At 40.7% G+C, this 21639-nt stretch overlaps 1 protein-coding gene across 1 annotated transcript in view; it reads left to right on the forward strand.

Moving 5' to 3' along the window:
• Positions 1-21639, forward strand: part of brf1a (BRF1 general transcription factor IIIB subunit a) — a 121090-nt gene that overhangs the window by 29761 nt on the left and 69690 nt on the right. The window contains exons 7-12 of the mRNA XM_075447706.1: positions 3135-3284; positions 5225-5318; positions 5525-5651; positions 8633-8672; positions 9411-9503; positions 12801-13103. Coding sequence (XP_075303821.1) covers positions 3135-3284; positions 5225-5318; positions 5525-5651; positions 8633-8672; positions 9411-9503; positions 12801-13103 — 807 coding nt within the window. The remainder of the gene's footprint in view (positions 1-3134; positions 3285-5224; positions 5319-5524; positions 5652-8632; positions 8673-9410; positions 9504-12800; positions 13104-21639) is intronic.

Consider the following 21639-nt stretch of genomic DNA (forward strand, 5'->3'; position numbering starts at 1 on the left):
CTGCTTTTAAGTGGAGACACAGACTTCAAAGATATTTGACTCCACTGTTATAGCACAGACACAAAACTCTATTCTTTATCACGAGTCCACAAAAGAATAAGGGTTTCTCTTAATTTCAGTTTTACATTAAAATAGTAAAGTCATTTTCAGAAGATGATAAAAAGTAAGCTAGAGGCAAACTGACCACTAGCCAAGGCACTGGTTGTGAAAGCAGGCAGTTATTTATTTATTTTTTGTTCAATTTAGCTTAATCTAAAGAGTTTTCTATAAAGTTTGACTTGCAACACTGTGTTCATTTCTCAGACATTTGAGGCGCATAACATTGAAGAAATGTGAGCTTGTAATTGGAGGGCTACCCGTTTTAAATCCTTTCACCAGCTGAGGAAATCTGGATGGAGACACTGAATGAGAAACGGGCCGCTCCAAGGAAGTAAATTCTAATCTTCAACTTTTACTGGTTTTACTGAGAATCTCACGGGTAGCTTTCCTGGTGTCGTTTGTTTAGTTTTGTTTTGCTGACTGCACACATACACTAAAGGTGCCTGTAAACAATGGCGTTCTGGGCACAGTAGCATGCCGTTTATTGGTGTCGTACTGAGAGGTTTTTGGCAGCAGGATTGGAGAGCCAAAACGATCTGAAATCGGTTCCAGAATATTTTGGACTCTAACCTGACTCACGTCATCTGGCTGCGTTCACCAACTACACGCGGGGGCGTTCCCTTTCCTCACACAACCATCTGAGGAGCCTGGGAGTCATATGTGTTTCGTCCGATTAGAAAATAATCAGAGCCAATCATTAATCGCTGGGTGGGACTTTGGATGCTCCAGAGGGCGGGAGTCAGGTAAGCTCTGAATTACGTCACGGGTTGAGTCATTGGGAGTGGCTGCAGTGGCGTGTCAGTCAAGATGACAGACAGATTCTTCATCCAATCACATGCACGAGTTTTTAGAAAAAATAGCCCCATTTGAAATCATGTCGGTTGTGGACTCGTCCCAGATGGTATGCGAATACCAGAGGGCGGGAGTCAGGTAATTTGGACTCCTCTTTACCCGCCAATCAATTATGCACAAGACAAAAGCTGAATGTGATTGTTACAGGAACCACACATAAATTGTGCAGCTTTAGCTTTACCGAAGTTTTCATTAACTCAAACTGACACGAAGGCCCAACAGCTCCCTTTTAAACCGTAATCCTTACAGCTTTGATTATAGCAGCTAGTCCAGGCTGTGTACCTGAGCACTGCTTTCGGTACCTAACCTGAGAGTAACCACTAAGCACACACAGCAAACCGAACTCACCAAACTGATGAAAGAAAAATACTGATATTTTAAGTCTTAAATGTGTACATTTCCTTGTTTGTAGTTCAGGCACAGGCAACTGGTAGTGGTTCCTGTTTTAGGTTTAATCTTGTTGCAACTCATGTATTGAACTGGCCCAGGATTTTAAACTGCTGCACCACAGAAATTACATTGAACTATCCTAATAGCCCACTGGAAGATAACAGACCAGTAGAAACTAGTTATAACTCTTCACATTCTTTCCCCTCGAGATTGGCTCAGGCTTTGCTGTCAATTTGATCCTCTGTTTTAAGAAGTGTTGCTTATATGCTTAATTTCTGTTTCCAATCCTGTTTTTGTAACAGCAGTCTCACTGTTGTCATATGTCCTTATTATCGCTGCATTAACAAATGGGAACTCTACATTTCAAATTTCCAACTGTGGGTAAAAAAAAAAAAAAGAAGCAAAACACCCAAGTTCCCAACTAAAAAACAACCTGTATTCTCGTTGGTAAGATTTATCAGCGCAGACCTCTGCATTTTAAGCAGCCTGCAATGGTAAATATTTAATTTGCTTTTCTTGAACTAATTAAGCTAAATAAGTAGACAACATACCAGTGGAGCATTACCGCTTAGTTTCTTAAAGTGTAAGGGTCTATATAACTGCTGATGTGGACTTGCTGTTGATGGCAAAGCAAAAGAAATATCAAGAGTTCCAACTTCCCACGACCTAAGTACAGCAAATGCAGCATGAATGGAAGCTGTGGGTGGAGATGAAGTTTGGATGCTGGATAATTACACACTAAGCTGGATCTGTGATATAACGGAGCCCTGCAAATCAATACAGATCAGTGAATGACACTTTTAGACCAAGACAGACTTAAACATTATGACAGAGTTGTTGTTTTTTTTTTGTTTTTTTTCAGACTTTTTAAGTTGGAGGTTGCTTCAAACACCCAAATATTATACTCAGACACATAAAAAATTAAAATGCCCCCCACACACTGTAAATCCTCTTTAAAATGTACTTTTGAGTCAACAAGACTGTTTACTATGTGGTTAGTGAGGTGCAGATTGTTCCCCAGCACCTCTGCTGTGCTGATGTTATGTGTAATTTCCATCTCACTGTTATAAAATTAGAGTGCATTAAAGATGAATCTAAATAAAAAAGCTTGCATACTGCTGAGGCAACATCGCCAATTCAGGGACCACAGTTAATGAGCTCTTCTGCTTGTGCTTGGATGCAGAGATTTTGTAAATCACCATCTCCGTTCTCTCTAAAAGAAAGAAAAAAAAAAAGCTGCCTAAATGACCCGCTGTCTGTCTTCTTCTTGTAATTTCTCTCTAAAATGGGACCTTGTGATCTAAAATATTTGATTGATTTTCTTCATGTTCCGTTGAAACTCAGTGTGCCTGAGATTCATAAGATTCAGTTGATTTTTATATCTTCTTGTGTGCCTTTTTTTTTTCTTAATCCCAACTGCTGGCTTTTGGCATTTGAATGAACAACTGCTGCCTTTTAGTGCCTTTGAGTTGGACATTACATAATTTCCTTGAGTACTGGACTTTTAGAAATATTTTTACCAAGTCAGTTTGAAACATAGAAAGTCAACTTTGTCTCAGCAACAAGAGTTACTGTAATTCATTACACTCGTCATTGCCAGTACTGTAGAAAAAAACTGTCATTTGTGTCAATTTTGGCAACATGTTGGCTCTTATGTCATAACTTCTTACAGAAGTAGCTGACAACCCAAAGAAAATTTTAAGATAAGACCAAATGCTCCAGATTTTGAGGGAATCACTGAATCTTTGCAAGTCTTCACTCTGAGCTTAAAGAGAACTCTTCCCTCTCACCAGACCCCTGCCTGTATATTCCCCGCTTCGCCCAGTTGCTGGAGTTTGGTGAGAAGAACCATGACGTTTCCATGACAGCAATGCGACTTGTGCAGAGGATGAAGAGGGACTGGATGCACACGGGAAGGCGGCCATCGGGACTCTGCGGCGCAGGTAACCATGAGATGAGTCGGCGTTGGGTATCTGCTGTCTGTGCGGTGGAGAAGTACATCTCATTTCAGGCGAATGGTGCTTGTAGCAGCCTGAGGGCTCAGAGCAACGAAACGGAACAATCTGAGGACAGAAAATGATTAATCCTTTTCGCTCTGGCATCCCATGCCAAGGTTCCCATCATCAAATATTTCAGGATCAAAAACTCAGAAAGCTGCTTTGTGGCCAGCAAAATTCTTAACATTGTTCATTACAGTAGAAGAGTCTCATACCCTCTGACGGGGGTTCATTCAAGAGTTGGTGTAAAGGGTGCAAGAAAATAAATCTGTGAAAATAGCCTTTTCCGTGTTCATCTCAGTGGATGCACAACAAAATAATTTGAATGTAAATGGCAGGCATCTTTGGATACTGATCTGACTGGTGTGTTTCTAAAGTAAACGGTGAAGTTCCACATGCTTAGAATACTAATTCTCATCCAAGATGTGGGAGGCATCTGTGCCAGGCTGCCATTTCATAATATGAGACCTTCTCACAAACTACATTCAGACTTGCACTGGAGTCATTGAAAAATCTAAAGATATTGTGGAACTGTGGCCTCTGGACCTCTTTGGTAATGGTCTTCAGCTGGATGGCCCAGAGCAGCAAACATGTCGGCACCATCATTAAACATGACCGCTGAGAACTTCATTCTACATGTTAGTCTTTTAACACATGACCATTAACCTGAGGCCAAGCCTGGCTTGTTCACCAGCAAGTTTAGCTGCTGCATCCAATGCTCAGGTCCTCATCATCATTGTTATCACCATCATCATAGTCACTGTTGCCATCATTATCACCAGCACCACAATCATCATCGTCATCTCTTTTTTTTTTTTTTTTTTTCAGCAAGATATTGTCTGCTGATTTCTTTTCGGGCCTTTTACTGCTCCTCGGTTATCTGCCGGTGAAACCTGTTGGAGATGGCCCTGCCCGAGCTTACAGCTCACGAGCTGTTGATTTTCCCACCTGTTCTGTCCTCTTTTCATTCGGCGATTCAGTTCTTGTGAAACGACTGAGCTCGCAGTTCTCCTTCCTTGTTTCGTGTGGATGTTGTCAACCTGAATACGCTCAGCTTTGACGAGTTACCAGCAGAGACATCCTGAAATCAAATCCCTGGCTTCCTCCGCTTCCTGCATGTTTACGCACACAGTTTTAATTTTCAGCCTTTTCTGGTTCTCTGCTGCATTACCTCAATAATTAATTGGCTATCATAAATCATTGAGAGGGATACGTTCAGGCAGAAGAAGCTAAAGTTTGTTTTTGAATATGATGCAAAATTGAGTGTTTAAGGACAAAAAGAAATGCCTTTGCTAAACGTTTCTTTCGCTAACATCGTAGACTACTTTCTGTGATTTCAAGGATGAGGAGGTTCTGCAGTTATAGGGAAAAACCAACAACTCAAGGTAATGGCAATGAAATGTTTGAGAAAGTCCTCGGTGGAGTTGAAAGCTGCCACCTCACTCCTGAAGGCTGTTAGAAGAGCACATCTGAAAGTAGACGCACGCATCTATCTTTTAACGGCCTCTCGAGCGAGGCACGTCTAATGACAGTTACATAACCGACATTCTCCCTTTAAAGCTCGCAGTTTGTTGCATAATATTAATGTTGTTGTTGCTCCTTCTTTGTAAAATGCTGTTTTTGTGTTGGGGCAGACTGTTGGCTCCGCACGCTGAAAGTGACCTCATCTTGTTGCTTTAACGTGTACAAACGGAAGCAAATAAAAGTCTACACGTGGCCCAGAGAGTTCCGTCTTGTCTGTGTTATCATGCCATTGAATTAATATTAATTATATAAGTTTTGTAGACTTTCTGTTAAAGAACACACACAGAAACCTAAGTTCTTTATATACAGCTCTTTTCTGCTTGTTCAAAGCTCATCATATTGTTCTTTTCTTCTGTTTGCAGCTCTTCTCGTTGCCGCTCGTGTACATGACTTTCGCCGCACCGTCAAAGAAATCGTTGGTGTTGTCAAAGTGTGTGAAAACACACTCAGAAAAAGGTTGGTTCTAACAGATTTTGATTGGACTCGTAGAACACCTTCCACACTGAGGATTTTTTTTCCCCACCAAAGTGCGGAGATAAATAACTTCTGATAAACTGTCTTAGATTATCAGCCCAAGGACAGTTTTCTGTTCAATTATAGTGTGTTTCTTTTGTTCTTTCTTAATATTCCCTCATTATGACTCACTGCTCCTTCTGCATCAGGCTGGTAGAGTTTGAGGACACGCCCACTAGCCAGCTGACGATCGAAGAGTTCATGAAAGTAGATCTGGACGAAGAGTGTGACCCTCCCTGCTTTACAGCTGGACTGATGAAGAAAAAAATCAAACAGGTATGCATTTCCATTTCATAAGAAAGCCAAATAGCGACAGCCTTGAAATTCATCTGATGTTGAAGAAACGATTGTCATAAAAAGATGTTTACCAATTTGGAAAAGTTAAATTTCTTACAAAAGTACGTTTTTCCCTCTTAAGAGTGAAATAACTGTCATCCTGTGTTATGTTGGTGATTACACACAGCCCCCAGGCTTTCTGCAATAATTAAAGGTATTAAGCTAAAACCAAAACAGTCTGCAGGTTCTTCAGATTTTGGGAGAAACGCTTTTACAAACTAACCAAGATAAAATGAGAGCCATTTTGTGTAGATTTTATTCAATTTAGTTAATACAATTCAAATCCTACTTTAATAATCCCCATAGGGAAATGATATCGCTACAATGTGAATTATTATTAAAGACTTGCTGTTGTTATTGATGGAGGACAAAATTAAATAGAAATCAGCGAACAAACATTTAGTTGAAGTGTAGAAGAGAGGAAGGTGTGGTTGAAATCTTCAGAGATCACCATTAATGGACGGGGGTGTTGTTTTTGTAGCTTGGCAACATCTCAGCGAACTGGTGAACTCTCAGTAAGTAACATGGATGGAAAGTCACAGCCAACAGGTCAACAACTGGGGTGCAGAGATGCTCCTTTTCAGTGACATTTCAAGGATTCCACCATCTGTGCTCAACAAGCACTGCTATCCTCCTCCTTTACTGTTACCTCTCGTCTGTCTTCCTTGTCAGGGGCTCCAAGCTTGTCAATGTTATCCAGGGATCTCACACTTTCACTGACGATCAAGGGAAGATATTGCTTGATATTCCGCCTCCTTTTTCTCCATTTTGTTTTTGCTCTCCATCCAAGACATCCCTACTTCAACTTATCTGGATTTGGGGTCTTATTCTAGGCATTACTTGGGCTTTGGAAACCTCAATCAGATGCTCCCACATGCAAACAACTCTCCCATTGCCATGGTTATGTATCATAACAGATGTAGAAAAGATCCAGAGCCAACAGCTGACATCACTCCAGCCGCACAGCATCTAAACCAACAGAGCAAAGCATCCTAACAATCCGTGTCCCGACAGAATCCATCTATGTTGCAGAGTAGAGATTTATGCTGCACACTTACGATGTGGACATACGGTGTCACACACCAAAAACGACTAATTTATTTAGTCAGTTTAGATTAAGAATCCATCCATCCAGCCATCCATCCATTATCTTCCGCTTCTCCGGGGGTCGGGTCGTGGGGGCAGCAGCTTTAGCAGAGAGACCCAGACGTCCCTGTCCCCGGCCACTTCCTTCAGCTCTTCTGGGGGGACCCCGAGGCGTTCCCAGGCCAGCCGAGAAACATAGTCTCTCCAACGTGTCCTGGGTCTTCCCCGGGGTCTCCTCCCAGTGGGACGGGCCCGGAACACCTCACCAGGGAGGCGTCCAGGATGAATCCTAACCAGATGCCCGAGCCACCTCATCTGACTCCTCTCGATGCGGAGGAGCAGCGGTTCTACTCCGAGCCTCTCCCGGATGACCGAGCTTCTCACCCTATCTCTAAGGGAGAGCCCAGACACCCTGCGGAGGATACTCATTTCGGCCGCTTGTATTCGCGATCTCGTTCTTTCGGTCAGTACCCACAGCTCGTGACCATAAGTGAGGGTAGGAACATAGATTGACCGGTAAATCGAGAGCTTCGCCTTCTGGCTCAGCTGCTTCTTCACCACGACGGGCCGGTGCAGAGCCCGCATCACTGCAGACGCCGCACCGATCCGTCTGTCAAGCTCCTGCTCCATTCGTCCCTCACTCGTGAACAAGACCCCGAGATACTTGAACTCCTTCACTTAGGGAAGGATCTCATTCCCGACCCGGAGAGGGCATTCCACCCTTTTCCGGCTGAGGACCATGGTCTCAGATTTGGAGGTGCTGATTCTCATCCCAGCCGCTTCACACTCGGCTGCGAACCGCTCCAGTGAGAGCTGGAGGTCACGGCCCGACGACGCCAACAGAACCGCATCGTCCGCAAAAAGCAGAGACCCGATTCTGAGGTCGCCAAACCGGACCCCCTCAATGCCCTGGCTTCGCCTAGAAATTATGAACAGAATTGGTGACAAAGGGGAGGCCTGACGGAGTCCAACCCTCACAGGAAACATGTCCGACTTACTGCCGGCAATGCGGACCAAACTCTGACACCGGTCATACAGAGACCGAACAGCCCATATCAAGGGGTCCGGCACTCCATACTCCCGGAGCACCCCCCACAAGAGTCCCCGAGGGACACAGTCGAACCCCTTCTCCAAGTCCACAAAACACATGTAGACCGGTTGGGCGAACTCCCATGCTCCCTCCTGGATCCTGCCGAGGGTATAGAGCTGGTCCACTGTTCCACGGCCAGGACGATTAAGAATATTGCAGAAAATTAACTTTAGATTAAATCGTCTACCTCAAAAACAGCATTTTGACAGATAAGGTTAAAAATGACTGAGGTTTGCTTCTTTGTCAGACGATGGAAATGGTCTCTGGGACAGACTCCATCTACCACGTGAGCCACGTTTTAAGCTTTTTATATAACAGACTCCAACTTTAGGAATAAAATGCAGGGAAATGTGGTCAAAGGTTGAAAAAGAGTTACATTTTCAGATAAACTTTCCTATATGGAGGAGATTTTATTCACTAATGTCCAGAAGCATTCATGGAGTAAAGGCAAAATGAAGTTTTCAGTAGACTACACAGAGTAAGAAAGTTTACTAGTCTTTATAATAATGGCACATAATTAGCACTGCTCTTCAGCTGTGTTCTGCACGAGCAGCATCAAATCAAACTTTAGCATGTAATACACTTCAGGGAAAGAAAAAGTGCTTCTGAGAGCAGCTGCTGTCAACCACCATGTTCTTTTGTACTGAGACGTTTTACTGTGTAATGCTCTCACTGTATTCACTGCGGGGTTGCAAAAAGAGTCATTGTCTTATTCAGTGTCACTTTTTTTATGTATTTCCTCTAGTTGGAGATAGAGCTGAAGAAAAAGATGGATGGCGTTGAAGGTATGAATCCAGCACCCATCCATTTTCTATCCCCACTAAATCTAATTTAGGGGTGGTGGGGGGCTGGAGCCTATCCCAGCTGTCATTGGGTGAGAGGCGAGGTACACACTGCACAGGTCACCAGTCCTATCGCACGGCCACACAGAGTCAGCCAACCATGCACACTCACACTCACTCCTGCCTGGGGTCAGTTTAAGGTCAATTTTTGGACTGTGGGAGGAAGCCGGAGTACCTGGAAGAGAATCCACAGATACACGGGGAGAATATGCAAACTCCACAAAGAAAGGCTCCAGTTGGGATTAAAATTGATTTTGTTTGCTTTTCATGGAAGTTTAAACACGTTCAATCCTCAATCAAGAAGATCACAGAGTATCATTTCTCTTTTTGTTGTGTTCTTCAATGTGTTTGTTTTGGCTGATCTTGTTTAAATGCACATCTGTGTTGTGGTCAACAGCATTACTAAAATGACATGGTACACGGGACAAGAGCTCCGTGTTTTTAATACGATTTAGTTTCTGTGCAAGATGCAGTGAACCGTTCATTATGTTGCAGTCCTGACATGGTGTAATTTCAGACCTAAGGAAAACATAATTGAAAGGTTTTGTAACATCTGAGAAGACCACACATAGCACCACACTGCATGTCCAATTCATTACAAAAAATATTTACTCTATCTGCTCCATTTTCTGCTCTGTTTTCATGGGAAAATCCATCCATCTCCATTTTTATCTTAAACAGATGAAATCCAAGTGTACCAGGATGAAATAGATGCAGAGCTTGAAAGCCAGAGGCCTAAACTGAGAGGAGTATACGCTGCCTACACTAAGGAAAGTGAGTACTTTCAAGGGTGTGTGTGTGTGTGTGTGTGTGTCTTTGAATGGTATTAGGACTTTCTGAAGATTCGGGAGCCTTCAGCTCACACACTGAACGTTTGATATTTCAGGGGTGTCTCCACCTTTTGTCCCATTTGACCTTAGACATTTTTAAAGCCCGAAACTGACCCTAAATTGTGAACGGGTAGTTTTTCTTGTCATTTTTGACCAACAATAACCAGGACACAGCATTCCATGAGAATATTTAAGGGCAATGGATTGACGACAAGGCCGTTTGAACTATCGATAACGGCAGCAGGTTCATTTTCTTTCTCTTTTCTTTGATAGAAATATGAAACCCAATGCATTGAATGAACTTTATTCCCTATGGTGAAGTTCAATAGAAACTGAAGTTCCCCAAGCTTTGGTTGATTAAAAACAAAAACACCATTTTGTTTTGACAAGTGAACGATGGAATTAATATCCCAGAATGTTAATTTTTGTGTAAAAGAAGCAATGTGAGCTGGAATCTTAATGCTGAGCAAATGAGCTGCTGGTGCACAGAAAAGCATCATAAAGCTGTTATACTCATTTTAGATAAATACTGTTTACTATTAATTTTTCAAGTAACAGTAAATAAGTGAACCAGAAGCTTAGTATTGTATAAATGAAGACAATAGTGCATTCACTATTCACATCGACAACATCTGGGTAGAGATGCTGTTGTTTTTACATGTTCATTTGCAAGTATTTTGTTAACAGATGTACGTATGTGCGTATTGCCGATAGCTTACTAATGTTATGAACCGCACCTGACATCGGAAGGTATCGCTACGTTAGCATAAGCAAGCTAATGCCTGAGCGAACACTGTGGGCGCAGCTTTACCACAACGTATCAAGAAAAAAGGATGAGCAGCAAAAACATTTCCAGATGTAAACATTGTGATAAAATGTGAATTCTAAGGGGAAATATGTGAGATTTTTTTTTTGTTTGTTTTTGAAACATTCAAAATGCAATGAGGATGCGAAGTGGTCATCATCAAGTGACAGTTCATAGCAAAGGCGTCCCCAGCTGCTTTATCTTCAGACACGTGCCGCTGATAGTGACAGTGAGTTATGCAGTGTCCTGTGTGCCCTCAGTTCATAATGAAAGGAAAAAAAAAATATGGTTGGCTAGACATGATTTTTTATTGTTTTATTTTTCATTTTTACCTAAAGCAACTTTAAAGGGGATGGAAACGCATTCGGTGACATAAGAAACACTGGTGTGAGCACTACATTTATTAAAAGGACAGAATATATGTGGAACAGATAATGAAGGACAAAGTAAGAGCAGGAAATGCAGGTTGGTGGTTTAGAGGTGTTAGGATTAAAGGATTTCTCAGAACAGAGGTCTTGAAATAGAATCTTCAAGGTAGAGAGAAATGCCTCTACTTTGATAGGATCTGGTAGCTCGTTCTACCAACACGGAACCACAGAAAGAACAGTCTGGACCGAGACTGCTTTGTTTTTGGTCTAACATATCTTATGCCTTATATCTCTTTATCTTCCCGATCTTTTCTATGATGCAGCAGCAATAGCATTCGAGTGTATCACTGTACTTGGAGCCGTTCCATAACTTGCTGTTGGTTTCTACTCCTCCCAGTACCTGCTGTGTCTGTGGTAGCATAGAAAAATACTGGCAACATTCTCAGAATGTTGGCATTGTTCTGCTACTGAAGTGTAAGGTTTTAGTGACTCCCAGAGCAAAGTCTGTTATTGATGTTAAGACAGCTGATCCTGATTAATTAAAGATTTGACAGATAAAAGTTGAGCAAAGACGGACGATGTAGAGTGGATCCTGAAAAACCAAAGTAGAAATGTCCTAAAATGGCCTCCATTGATAAGAGAAACATAATTGTCACCACCCACGTATACTTCACTCTGGACACGTATACTGCACTTCTGGAGCACTAAAGAAAGAAAAGTTGTTGCTCTGCGTCCTTTTGATTCACTGCCTTTGTTTAAGCTGTCAGTGCAGATTAAGGCTTGGAAATCGTAATTTCACATGTTGGAATTTAAACACCAGCCTGGTGTGTCACAGTCCTAAATGAACACCGTAGCAATCCAGTGACCAGCTGTTGACTCGGTTGAATTGCACACATGTGCAGATGTTGCGGTGAATACATTTCCACGTTATTGCGTGGTGATGTTTTTGTGTGTCACTCAGATGGAATGAGAGGTCCAAGTTGCTGTGTTTCACCTTTCTTTAGAGATGCTCACCGGCCACCCAAGGAAAGTAACATGAAACGGGCTGCTGTTGCTGTCTCTTCCTCCTTATCTGTTTCTACCTTTGGCGCTTTATCTCTGGCTCACTGTGTCTGCCTTTCTCACACACAAACGCTTTTGGTGTCCTCTGGTTTTCACACAGTGGGGGAAGCGCAGGCTGTCACTGCTTTTAGACGCGTTGCTCTTCAACTGCTACGACACTTTAAGATCCCGCAGCATTTTCTTTTTTTATATCAGACCGAGCAGATTTCCTTACTTGCGGGCTGAAGGCTGTGGATATATGGAAGATTTAAGGGCACATTTTAATTTGATATCACAACGGCTACAACGATGACCCCAATTATTATGTCGGAATGTTAATATTTTTGTTCGCGGTGATTTGGGAAATAGAATAATTACTTTGCACTTGTGGCAGTTTATCAGCCCCGTTTTTTTAACAATTGTGATTGCTCTGAAAAGAGTCAAATGCATCTTTCTGTTGTTCTTTTTCTATAGCGTAACCATTTTTAATTAGAAAGCTATAACTATGATGCGCGATTATGCAGCCTTATTAAACCCCAGAGAATAGTGGGGCGTTGTAAGCTGGATAATAAGATGCTGTTAAAGTAGTTTCAAACTCCTTCGTTCTGCTTAAACAAGGACATATTTTTGTTGACAGGGCTCAGTCAAACGGTTAAACCACTGTTACCCGTCTCACTTAATTCTGACTTTTTATTGATCAAACAGTTATCCTTTTAGGTGGTTTTTGAAAATAATCTGTAGTCCCAGCCTTGAATGTACTCAGAATTAAAATAGACTGTTGTTGATCTCACACGTTAATTTGTATGTCATACTACACGCAGTATTTATCTATGTAAGTATGTTCAAACCAGAAACACGAGCTGGATTTCTATAACTTTAAAAAAAAATTTTTTTTTATTTGAATTGAGAAAATGCAGATAAGAAAAGGTGAATGAAACTGGAGAAAATGCTAGTTCCTGTTCCACCTGCAGTTGACCTTTTTTATCTCAAACTCCTGAACTTCATATCACTTCATTTCTCCTATCAGCACACCTTCGAAACGATGACATTAGCTTGACGCCGTCTAGGCTGGCAGACGATGAGGAACCAGACGAGGACGACGAGCTTCAGGCTGTGGCTAAGCACTTTGGTAAAGAGCTCGACGAGCTCACACTGGAAGCTCTGATCAAACTGGAGCAGAAGAGACCAGAAGAGGAGGTGAACCCGGAGGAGGGTGTCCCGAAGAGAAAATGCCCATCACTGGCTTCCATACTGGGAACAATGCCCTCATCGGCCACTCTGGGCCTGTCGGAGTCGATCAACAACTGCGTCGGAAATGAAAAGGAAAATGGTAAGTTCGTCTTCAAACGCATACAAATCAGTCCTATTTGGCATCACAGTAGTAAAAATAGGGTTTTTGATTGGTCTTAGATCAGATTGCTGATTTCTTTAGTCTTAATTTATTTGTTGTTTCAAGTTTCTTTCTGTGAGCACTGTTTAAAGATTTGTTGTCTTAAGTCATCCGTTCCTGCTTTGATTTACTTTTGATGAACAGATTGTACAATCCCAATCTATTCAGCTTTGATCAGTCGCTAGATAGAATTGCAGTTTGAGCAATTTGACGTATCTGATGCTTTCAAGACATAATGCCGCGCATTATAAGGTATGATTTAGTAAACATTTTCATAAAAGCAGCGTTCCTTTGAGGTTAAATATTGCAGTGAGGCTATCAATTCTTGATTGTGTTGCATATTTGTTATATGACCCTAATAATCCATAAGTTCTATTATAGAATGCTCTCTGAGGGCTCCGTCAGTTGGGAAGTAAGCCCCAGTTTTCGTCCTGCACCCTACATCTTACCTCACATGCAAAAGACAAACTCCTGTCGCATTTCTGGTCATTACTCTACATCCTCTGTCCCTGTTTGAATGGGTGGGGGAGACAAAATCCTCCCACAGACTGTTAACAGACTGATACCCGACTACCTAAATTTGTCTAACCTGTCTCTTGAGATGGATGTAACGCAAGAAAAATGTGCACATGGCTAAGATATTGATCTCAAAATTGTGTGCTCGTGTCCACACAGTTCCAAACTTATATTCAATAACTTCTAAAAGCTGGATGACTTTAGTTTACAGGGGTCTGCTCACATGCAGACAGGCAAAGTGAATCGGAACAAAGAGCGGATTAGACTTTTTTTAAGTAAGCAGAAAGCAGGCTGTGGAAATAACAACAACAGCGATCCATCATATGTTGCCTATAATTACCTAATTACATGAGTAGGAGGGCCCCCCCCCTTATCCGAGTGTGCAGAGGCGTTGATTGATGTGACGTAATGGTGCTATGCAGCTACATCTGTCCTGATGAGTGAACCTGTGTTTTATAGCTCTGAGTGGGAGGATGGGGTTGGAGGTGAGGTGTGTTTTGATGGATTGGGGGAGGGAAGAGGGATGTTTGATTGGCCTAATGTACAGGCAACATCTTGTAACGTAAAGGTCACAGGTTTGAGTCTTTGATGTCCATAAATATTGACCTGGACGACTTTTTAAAAGTGACTTTTACCAGTGCTGTTCAGAAAGCGAGTGCGTGCCCTTTCGAACACCATAATGCTGCTTTTAAAGCTGCCAAAGAGGATCCGGAGCTCTGTGTAATCCACGGTGTATTAACGAGAGGAGAGTGACATTCAACAGTTTTATTTTTGGTTTGTTCCTTAATTATGAGTCACGGATCATTGTGCTTCAACTCCAACAGATAAATGTAAAGTAGTATTAGAGTAAATTATTTCTAAAAAAAAAAAAAAAACTTTAAAAGAATCCTATCGGCTACAAATCTAAAAAATTAAATAAAAAATCTGGATGTATTCTTTGATAAGGGTTCTAAAAGCATTCATATCACAGGCCATGCAGACCATTTACCTGATGAAAATGTACCCCAGTAATGCCACTGAGCTAATATCGTCATGGGAATATGAGACCGGGGCGAGGCTTTGAGTGAGTGAGAAGAGCCACAACTGCAGTGAATCATAGCTCTCTGAGTCCTAAGCTCTTGAGTTAATTGTAAGCGTATCCCATTTTATTGGTTTGAGTACAGAATGACGTTAGTTTTAGTCATCTTCCCCCATTCATATATCACAAGGCTCATCATCTGTGGCCACAAATGACAAAATTGCCATTAAAAATGAAAAATGGCCATGATTGAAGGGTTTAATTGCTGGCTGGTGGGACTGGAGGCTGACCTCAACTGGGAGGCGAGTGATTAGAGGGGAGTCATTTGTTCCTCTGAGTCTTGCCGTCTTTTCCTTTTACGTTAGCTTGTGAATGCCTGAATTGTTATTTTCACGCACGTTGTTACAAGTTATACATTTCTTAAAGATCTCCGCCTTATTTCTTTGCATTAATCATAGAATGTTCATCACTTAGTTTCTCTTGTTTTTTGTTGCCTTTTGAAGTGATTTTCAGCAAATTTGGCACAAGTGGCATGTTCCCATATCAGCAAATTTGTTTACTTACATGTGTGAAGATTGTGTGCTTGTGTATGGACATATGTGTGTGATTATGCTTAAATTGGTGTGTGTGAGAACAGCCGTGTTTGTGTGTCCACATACCTGTTATTTGTTTGGAGCTTGATTCACACGGAGGTTCTGCAGATTCAGGCTGCTCCTGGTTGGTTCGGCTGGATAGGGGAGGGGCCAGAGGACGATCGTGACCACTACCCCCAAACTAAATCTTTAAAGTATTACTTGGACAGGGTACCTTGTCATTAGGCTGAACCTTTCATCTGTGCACTCCAGCATGTGTGTATGTAGTGTTTTGTGGAAATCTTTAGTGGAAGGCAGGGGACTGGAAGAGTCAAAAGAGGCTGCAATTTTGGATTCTCCTAGGGAAAAACTGAGAGAAAACAAAAAAAAACAAAAAAAAAGGATTGTCTTGAGTTACTGGTTGATCTTTTTAGTTTTGATGATGATGAAACTGCAGATGCTCCCACAAGAGCTCTTTGGTTTTAATTGTACTTCTACCAGCTTTGTAGTGGCACTACCCCCCTCGTTAATTTTTAAAATGCCACTTGAGCTTTCAAGTGGTGTTCCTGTTGCAAAGACCAGAATGCTTTACAATTTCTTTCGAGCCAGTCATCAACAACACTTGACAGGAAATGGTCAACACCACTTTGCCACCACTAACAGCCTGGCAACTGTCCAAAGCATGAAACAGTTGTAACAAACCTCCCTCTCGGCGCTATGACTGGAAGGGCACTTCAGAGAGAGCATCGTTTGCCAAGGTCAATGCCCTGTTTCACAGTTATAATAAAAAATTACCTGGATCTCCTCCAAAGCATAATGAGTTCTTCCTTCCCCTATGATTCTCTTCTCCACAAAGTTTCTCGTAGTTCTGTTGTGTGCTTTATGCTTACTCTTGCTGCCCTTTCATGATATCATATTTAATTCACTTGGTGTCTCCAAACAGTTGAGTCAAAAAGAAAGAAAAAAGATGGAAATTACAATTACCACTTATATAACCACCCTGGTGAGTAGCATGACTGTATTAGTTAAATTCACTATTTCTTACAGTCTAAACAATGTAAGAAGAGGAAAATCAAGATGGCAATGGCCAAATATAGAACTTCAATGGCTAACCACAACACAGTCTGCGATTGTTGCTTCAACTGGCATATGTGCTGGCATAGGAAAGGAAATGTTTATGAGAGGCATACTGTGAAATAAAAATAAAAAAAAATCAAATTTTTTTTTGTGATCCGTTTATTCTTTTAATGGACTGTGACAGTCACTAATTGATCTGTTTAAAGTGTAGTTGTGTTTAATAGGATTAGCACAAAAAGCCACGCTGCATAGCTGACTGCTTTTTGTGCAGACTGCAAGTTAAATGAGCAGCTAGCGCTGCTAGCCTTCCCCACTTCTGGTCTCTGTGGCTACGTGTGAAACAAGCCCATGGCCCACTCTGAAAGACGGCCCCCTCGTTTGCATAATAAAGCAGCATTGCGCAGAAATGTCAAAACGGAGTTGATGAAATGTTAAAATGAAACCATGGAAATGAAACGCTTGGGGAAATTAATGGAGGGGGGCAGAATGCAGAGAACAGATGGAAAAAATGCATTCTGTAAGTAAAAAGATATACAATGATTTAATTTGAAAATAGGTTGTAAAATGAGAATAAAATTAATGAATATGTTTTGGGAAATTAATAGATGGAAAATGCAAAGAAAAAACAAGTGACAAGTAAATGCAGGGATAACATAACTGAATGGATGGATGATTATTAAATCAATAAATTAAATGCCAAAGTAAAAGTTGACTAAATATATTTAGAAATTATAGCAGAAATATAAATGTATTTAACATTCTGTACAATTATTGTTGCAAAAAACAATATTTTGATTTATTTTAGTGGTATTTATTCATTAGGATATTAGATCGTTTTATTGAGTCTTTTATATATTTTTGTATTCATTTCAGATTATGGCGAATTCAGTCTTCCACAGTTAAACACCTCAGAGCAGAATTTTCCTGCCTCTTAATTTCCACTGAACCTCAATGTCAAATCATGCTGCATTTGATTTATCTTCGAAGTGGGAAGTCGAAAGTGTTGTGTACATGCTATCAACATCGAAATCTCATCAGCAGTGAGATAGTTAGCTAATAATGAAGTAATAGTGTTTAATGTTTTATATCCAGACTAGAAAATCTGTCTTCACATCATAATTTCTCCATCACATATCAGCTAAATGGATCTTTGTGATTTTTTTTTTTATTTTTTTTAATTTTTTTTTTTAAACGGAGTACAGTATTAAGTTTAACACAAACTATTGATGAGATTATTCCCCAAAGAAGGATCTGCATCAACTGACCATGGTTTAAATGCAGACTAGGGAAATGTCAGTGTTGATAGTAAAATTGCCAGTCATATATTTTTCAATTACTTTGGTGTGTGGTAGTCTGAGCTTGATTTGCTTGTGTGTGTGCTAGTATGAGCTTTCAGGCTTGCTACTATACACTGTCTCACCTTAAAGCACACTATAATGTGCTTTAGGGGTTATTTGATGTAATTTGTGATCAAATATACATTTAAACTGGAACTTAAAGCAACAGGAAAGATCTAAATAACAACACACCCTGTGGAAGAAAGAGTTCAAGTGGAGTTGCTCACGAAAAACACCCTAAAACCAGGTAGCATAACAAACTTTATGGTGTCTGAAGCAAATTTAACCTCTCTTTCTAAGTATCCATTAATTAGTCATGTATCTGATTCAGTAATATTAAGGTATGTTGTAGTAAAAAAATTTAAAAAAAATTAATTTATAAGGAGGAAAGCGTGACAGCTGCCTTTCTACTTACTTACTTACTTCTATCTCTTAGCCTATTTAAACCCTCTTCTCTCTTCGATGGCCTGTTTGAGTTATGGCATTTTCATTAACTTGTGCTGTCAGAGGAGAGGGTGAGCCTGAGAGCAGCCAGCAGTGTGCTGGCTGAAGGAGTGTGACTTCAGCACCTCCGGATGACTTTGTCACATTCATCTATAGCTCAGGTCTTCGGGGAGCTCGGGCGCGCACCATTTCAGGCAGCATTGATTGAGGCACTGTTTTCAGCGAAGCACTTAGTTCAATCAATGACGTATGCCCTGACCGTAACTACCTCAGTGAGCACAGTTCCCCATCTCTTGTCAAAGCTCGCTTTTGTTTTTACTACCTGCAAACGTCTGGGGATAGATCTTTTGGAAGTGTGTTCAACTCCAGCTTTTAGCAGGGCACTCTGCTCTTTTAAAGCATTCTCATTTAATCTTTTGTGACCCAACTTTGTTCCACGCCCCATTTTGCTTCCTATAGGTGTACAAGCGTTAGCTCGTTTAAGGAAACCAACATTACTCACCAGACAAGACATTTCTGCCCTAAAACATTTTCTGCCATCTTTTCTTCTTCACTAACAGCCATCAGTGTGGTAAATCATCGCTCTCAGCACTTCAGGCCGAGCTAGAGGCTCTCCGACAGATCTGTGCTCTGACAGCAGCTCTGCTGAGTCAATTATAGTCTTTTAGATGAGCAGCATCTGTCTCATCTCTCTGTATACAGAAGAGTGGCTCAGGGATGAAAGAAAATGCTAAGTCTCATCCTGTATGCCACACTCACCCCCTCAGCAGTCAGATCTGAAAAAAGAAAACCCGACTCTTTCCTTTGTCTTGTCTTATAACTGCGTTAATGAGTAGACAGACAACCCCTGAAACCCAGCGGTCACTTGTTTCATACTGGCTGCTTCTAGCATTTCTAGCTCTGAAATTTAGAAATCTTAATATTAAAATCAGAATATTCAGTTATTGTTACTTTAAAAAAATCCCAAGTTTTATTAAATAAAGGATTTTGTAAAGAAATATTCCCACCCCACATGTTGAAAATGGTGGTTTCTGTGACCAAATGTCTTGTGCAGAACAGATCTCAGTTTTGAAAGTGTCTTAACTGTGCAAGAACATCAGGCAGAAAACTATGCTCTGTTACATCTGTGTCCCATATCAGTGTAACATTTTAAATGCGCTGTCAACAGCCCAAGACTCTAAGGAACGTGTGTTTTCTCAAGATATTAAACCATGAGCTCATGATCATCATTTGCTTTGCCACAAGCATACAGAGTGAAACCGATAAGTATAACATGATTTAAAGGCTGTGGTTAAATGGTGTGTGTCTCATGCACAAAGTTGCTTTTCTATTGAGACATCGATATTGGTCTTTCGCTTTTATTGCTCCACATTGAACAGTTTAAAATGATTTTGGAACAGACAAGTGTAGCACTGTGCAAAGGTTATGGCATGTTTGATGTATCTGTTATCATTAAAGGGGACATATTATGATTTATTTATTTATTTATTTATTTTTTTTTTGCTTTTTTTTGTTCTTCAAAGCAGACATTTGGGTGTTTGACATCAACACCAACTCAAAACCTCAGGAAAAAAAACTCTTCCACTTTGTTTGATTCGCCCTGGGTTTAAAAATGTTTAATTTCGGCAATTCGGCAATGTACATGTACATCACAGTCCCAACTCAGTCCGGCCTCTTTATTTATTTATTTTTTTATCTCCAGCCAAATTCCAGTTCAGAGCATACTTTGCTGTGCTTAAAAAAAGGTAAAAAATCTTTTGGTCTGGCTTTTTGCCTTTCCTATTTATTTATTGCTATATTCCCGACCCCCGGAGAAGCGGAAGATGATGGATGGATATATTGAAATATTCTATTTAGTCATCATGTTGTTATATTTATTTCAAATTATGACCATTTCAGTCCTCCAGAGTCGAATTATCCCACTTCCAAATGTTTATCTCCACCCAACTTCAATTTCAAATCATGCTGCACTCAATTTACCTCAGAAATGGGAATTTAAGACACTTTAAATTTTGACTTACCCGCAGTCATTTTGTTTAATTAAGATAGAAATGTACTAGTAATGCTTTAGTAGTACTTTAATGTTTTATGTCCTGACAAGGAAATCTGCCATCCAATTGACGTGGCTTAATTTGTGGCTTTTTTCACATTGTTCATGACCGAACTGAAGAGAATGGGGAAATACAATGATTTGAGAATAAAATTGCCCGTCAAATATTTTTCTATGAATTTTGTGTGTGGTAGTCTGAGCTCAGTTTGCTTTATGTGCTAGTGTTAGCTTTTGGACTAGTTTTTGTATAATCTGTCATATGAGAATAATGTCCTTCCATGGTTTATAGAGTTCAACAGATCAAAAAGTGAAGCGTCTTAATGTAAATGTCTTTAAAATGTCCTTCTCTTCAGAGATGAGCTCCTACCCTAGCACTTACCCTGTACTCCCCTACCCCCTCTACTGCACTTTCTCTTTCTGTACTTCCCTCTATGCCTGCACTCTGTCTCTACCCCTGTCAGCTCCGACAGTCTCACTAGTGGTTTCCTTCTATGTAGCTTATTGTTAGCTTTCATGTCAGCTGTAATGTTATATCCTCATTTGTTCGTCGCTTTGGATAAAAGCGTCTGCTAAATGCATAAACATAAACATAAAATTGGCTGCTCTGAAAAAAGGTGCACATTCATGGTGGGAAAAGGGAGCTGTTTCTGCGATATGTTGACCGAAGCATGTCACAGACATTTCATGACGATGTCAGGAAATTGTGTCATCTTGTGAAGAAATCTCTCACGTAAGCAGAAACGAACAGTCAGGAAAGCGGGACAAGGAACCTAAAAAAAATATCATATCGGTGATATCATATCCCCGCAGACATTGAAGGACCTGAGCCGTCTCAGGAAAAAGAGACGCTCTGGCCCCTCCTGTACACTGCAGCTAAGTTGGCAGACCACTCCAGTTTATTATCCAGCACCACCCCCAGGTATTTGCAGGTCTGAACAGTCTCTATCTCCCCTCCATCAATGCAGACTGACTGGTATGGAGTTTTAGATCTCCTGAAGTCCACCACCAGCTCTTTGGTCTTGGTGGTGTTCAGGAGCAAACAGTTCTTTATGAACATTATGTATGCCAAGGATGTTGAATTCATGTAGCATGTTTATGTTGCTGCTCTTTGCAGTGAATTGAACTGCCTAAAGCCTAAAGCCTTAGTTTTCTTTGTTTTCTTGCTTGTACAAATTTGTTACATTTGCTTGACTAAAATCTCTTGGTATGTCGGCTTGTATCGTTACTCAGTTAATCACTGCGTACATTTCCCATTGTAATTGTAAATTTTCCTTCTTAAAAATTTAGTTTTGGCCTCTATAAAACGTTGCATATGAATAATTGAAGAACAATCCTCCTCGTTATGTGTCAGCACTTCAAAACCATGCATGTTGAGGATTACATTTTGTGATTAATGAATACATTATATCTCAGCATTTGTAGTCCACTCATTTGGTTTGTGGTGTTTACACGTATCTCAGCA

This window comes from Odontesthes bonariensis, chromosome 17 (genome assembly GCF_027942865.1).
Source record: "Odontesthes bonariensis isolate fOdoBon6 chromosome 17, fOdoBon6.hap1, whole genome shotgun sequence".
In the NCBI taxonomy this organism is placed as follows: domain Eukaryota; kingdom Metazoa; phylum Chordata; class Actinopteri; order Atheriniformes; family Atherinopsidae; genus Odontesthes; species Odontesthes bonariensis.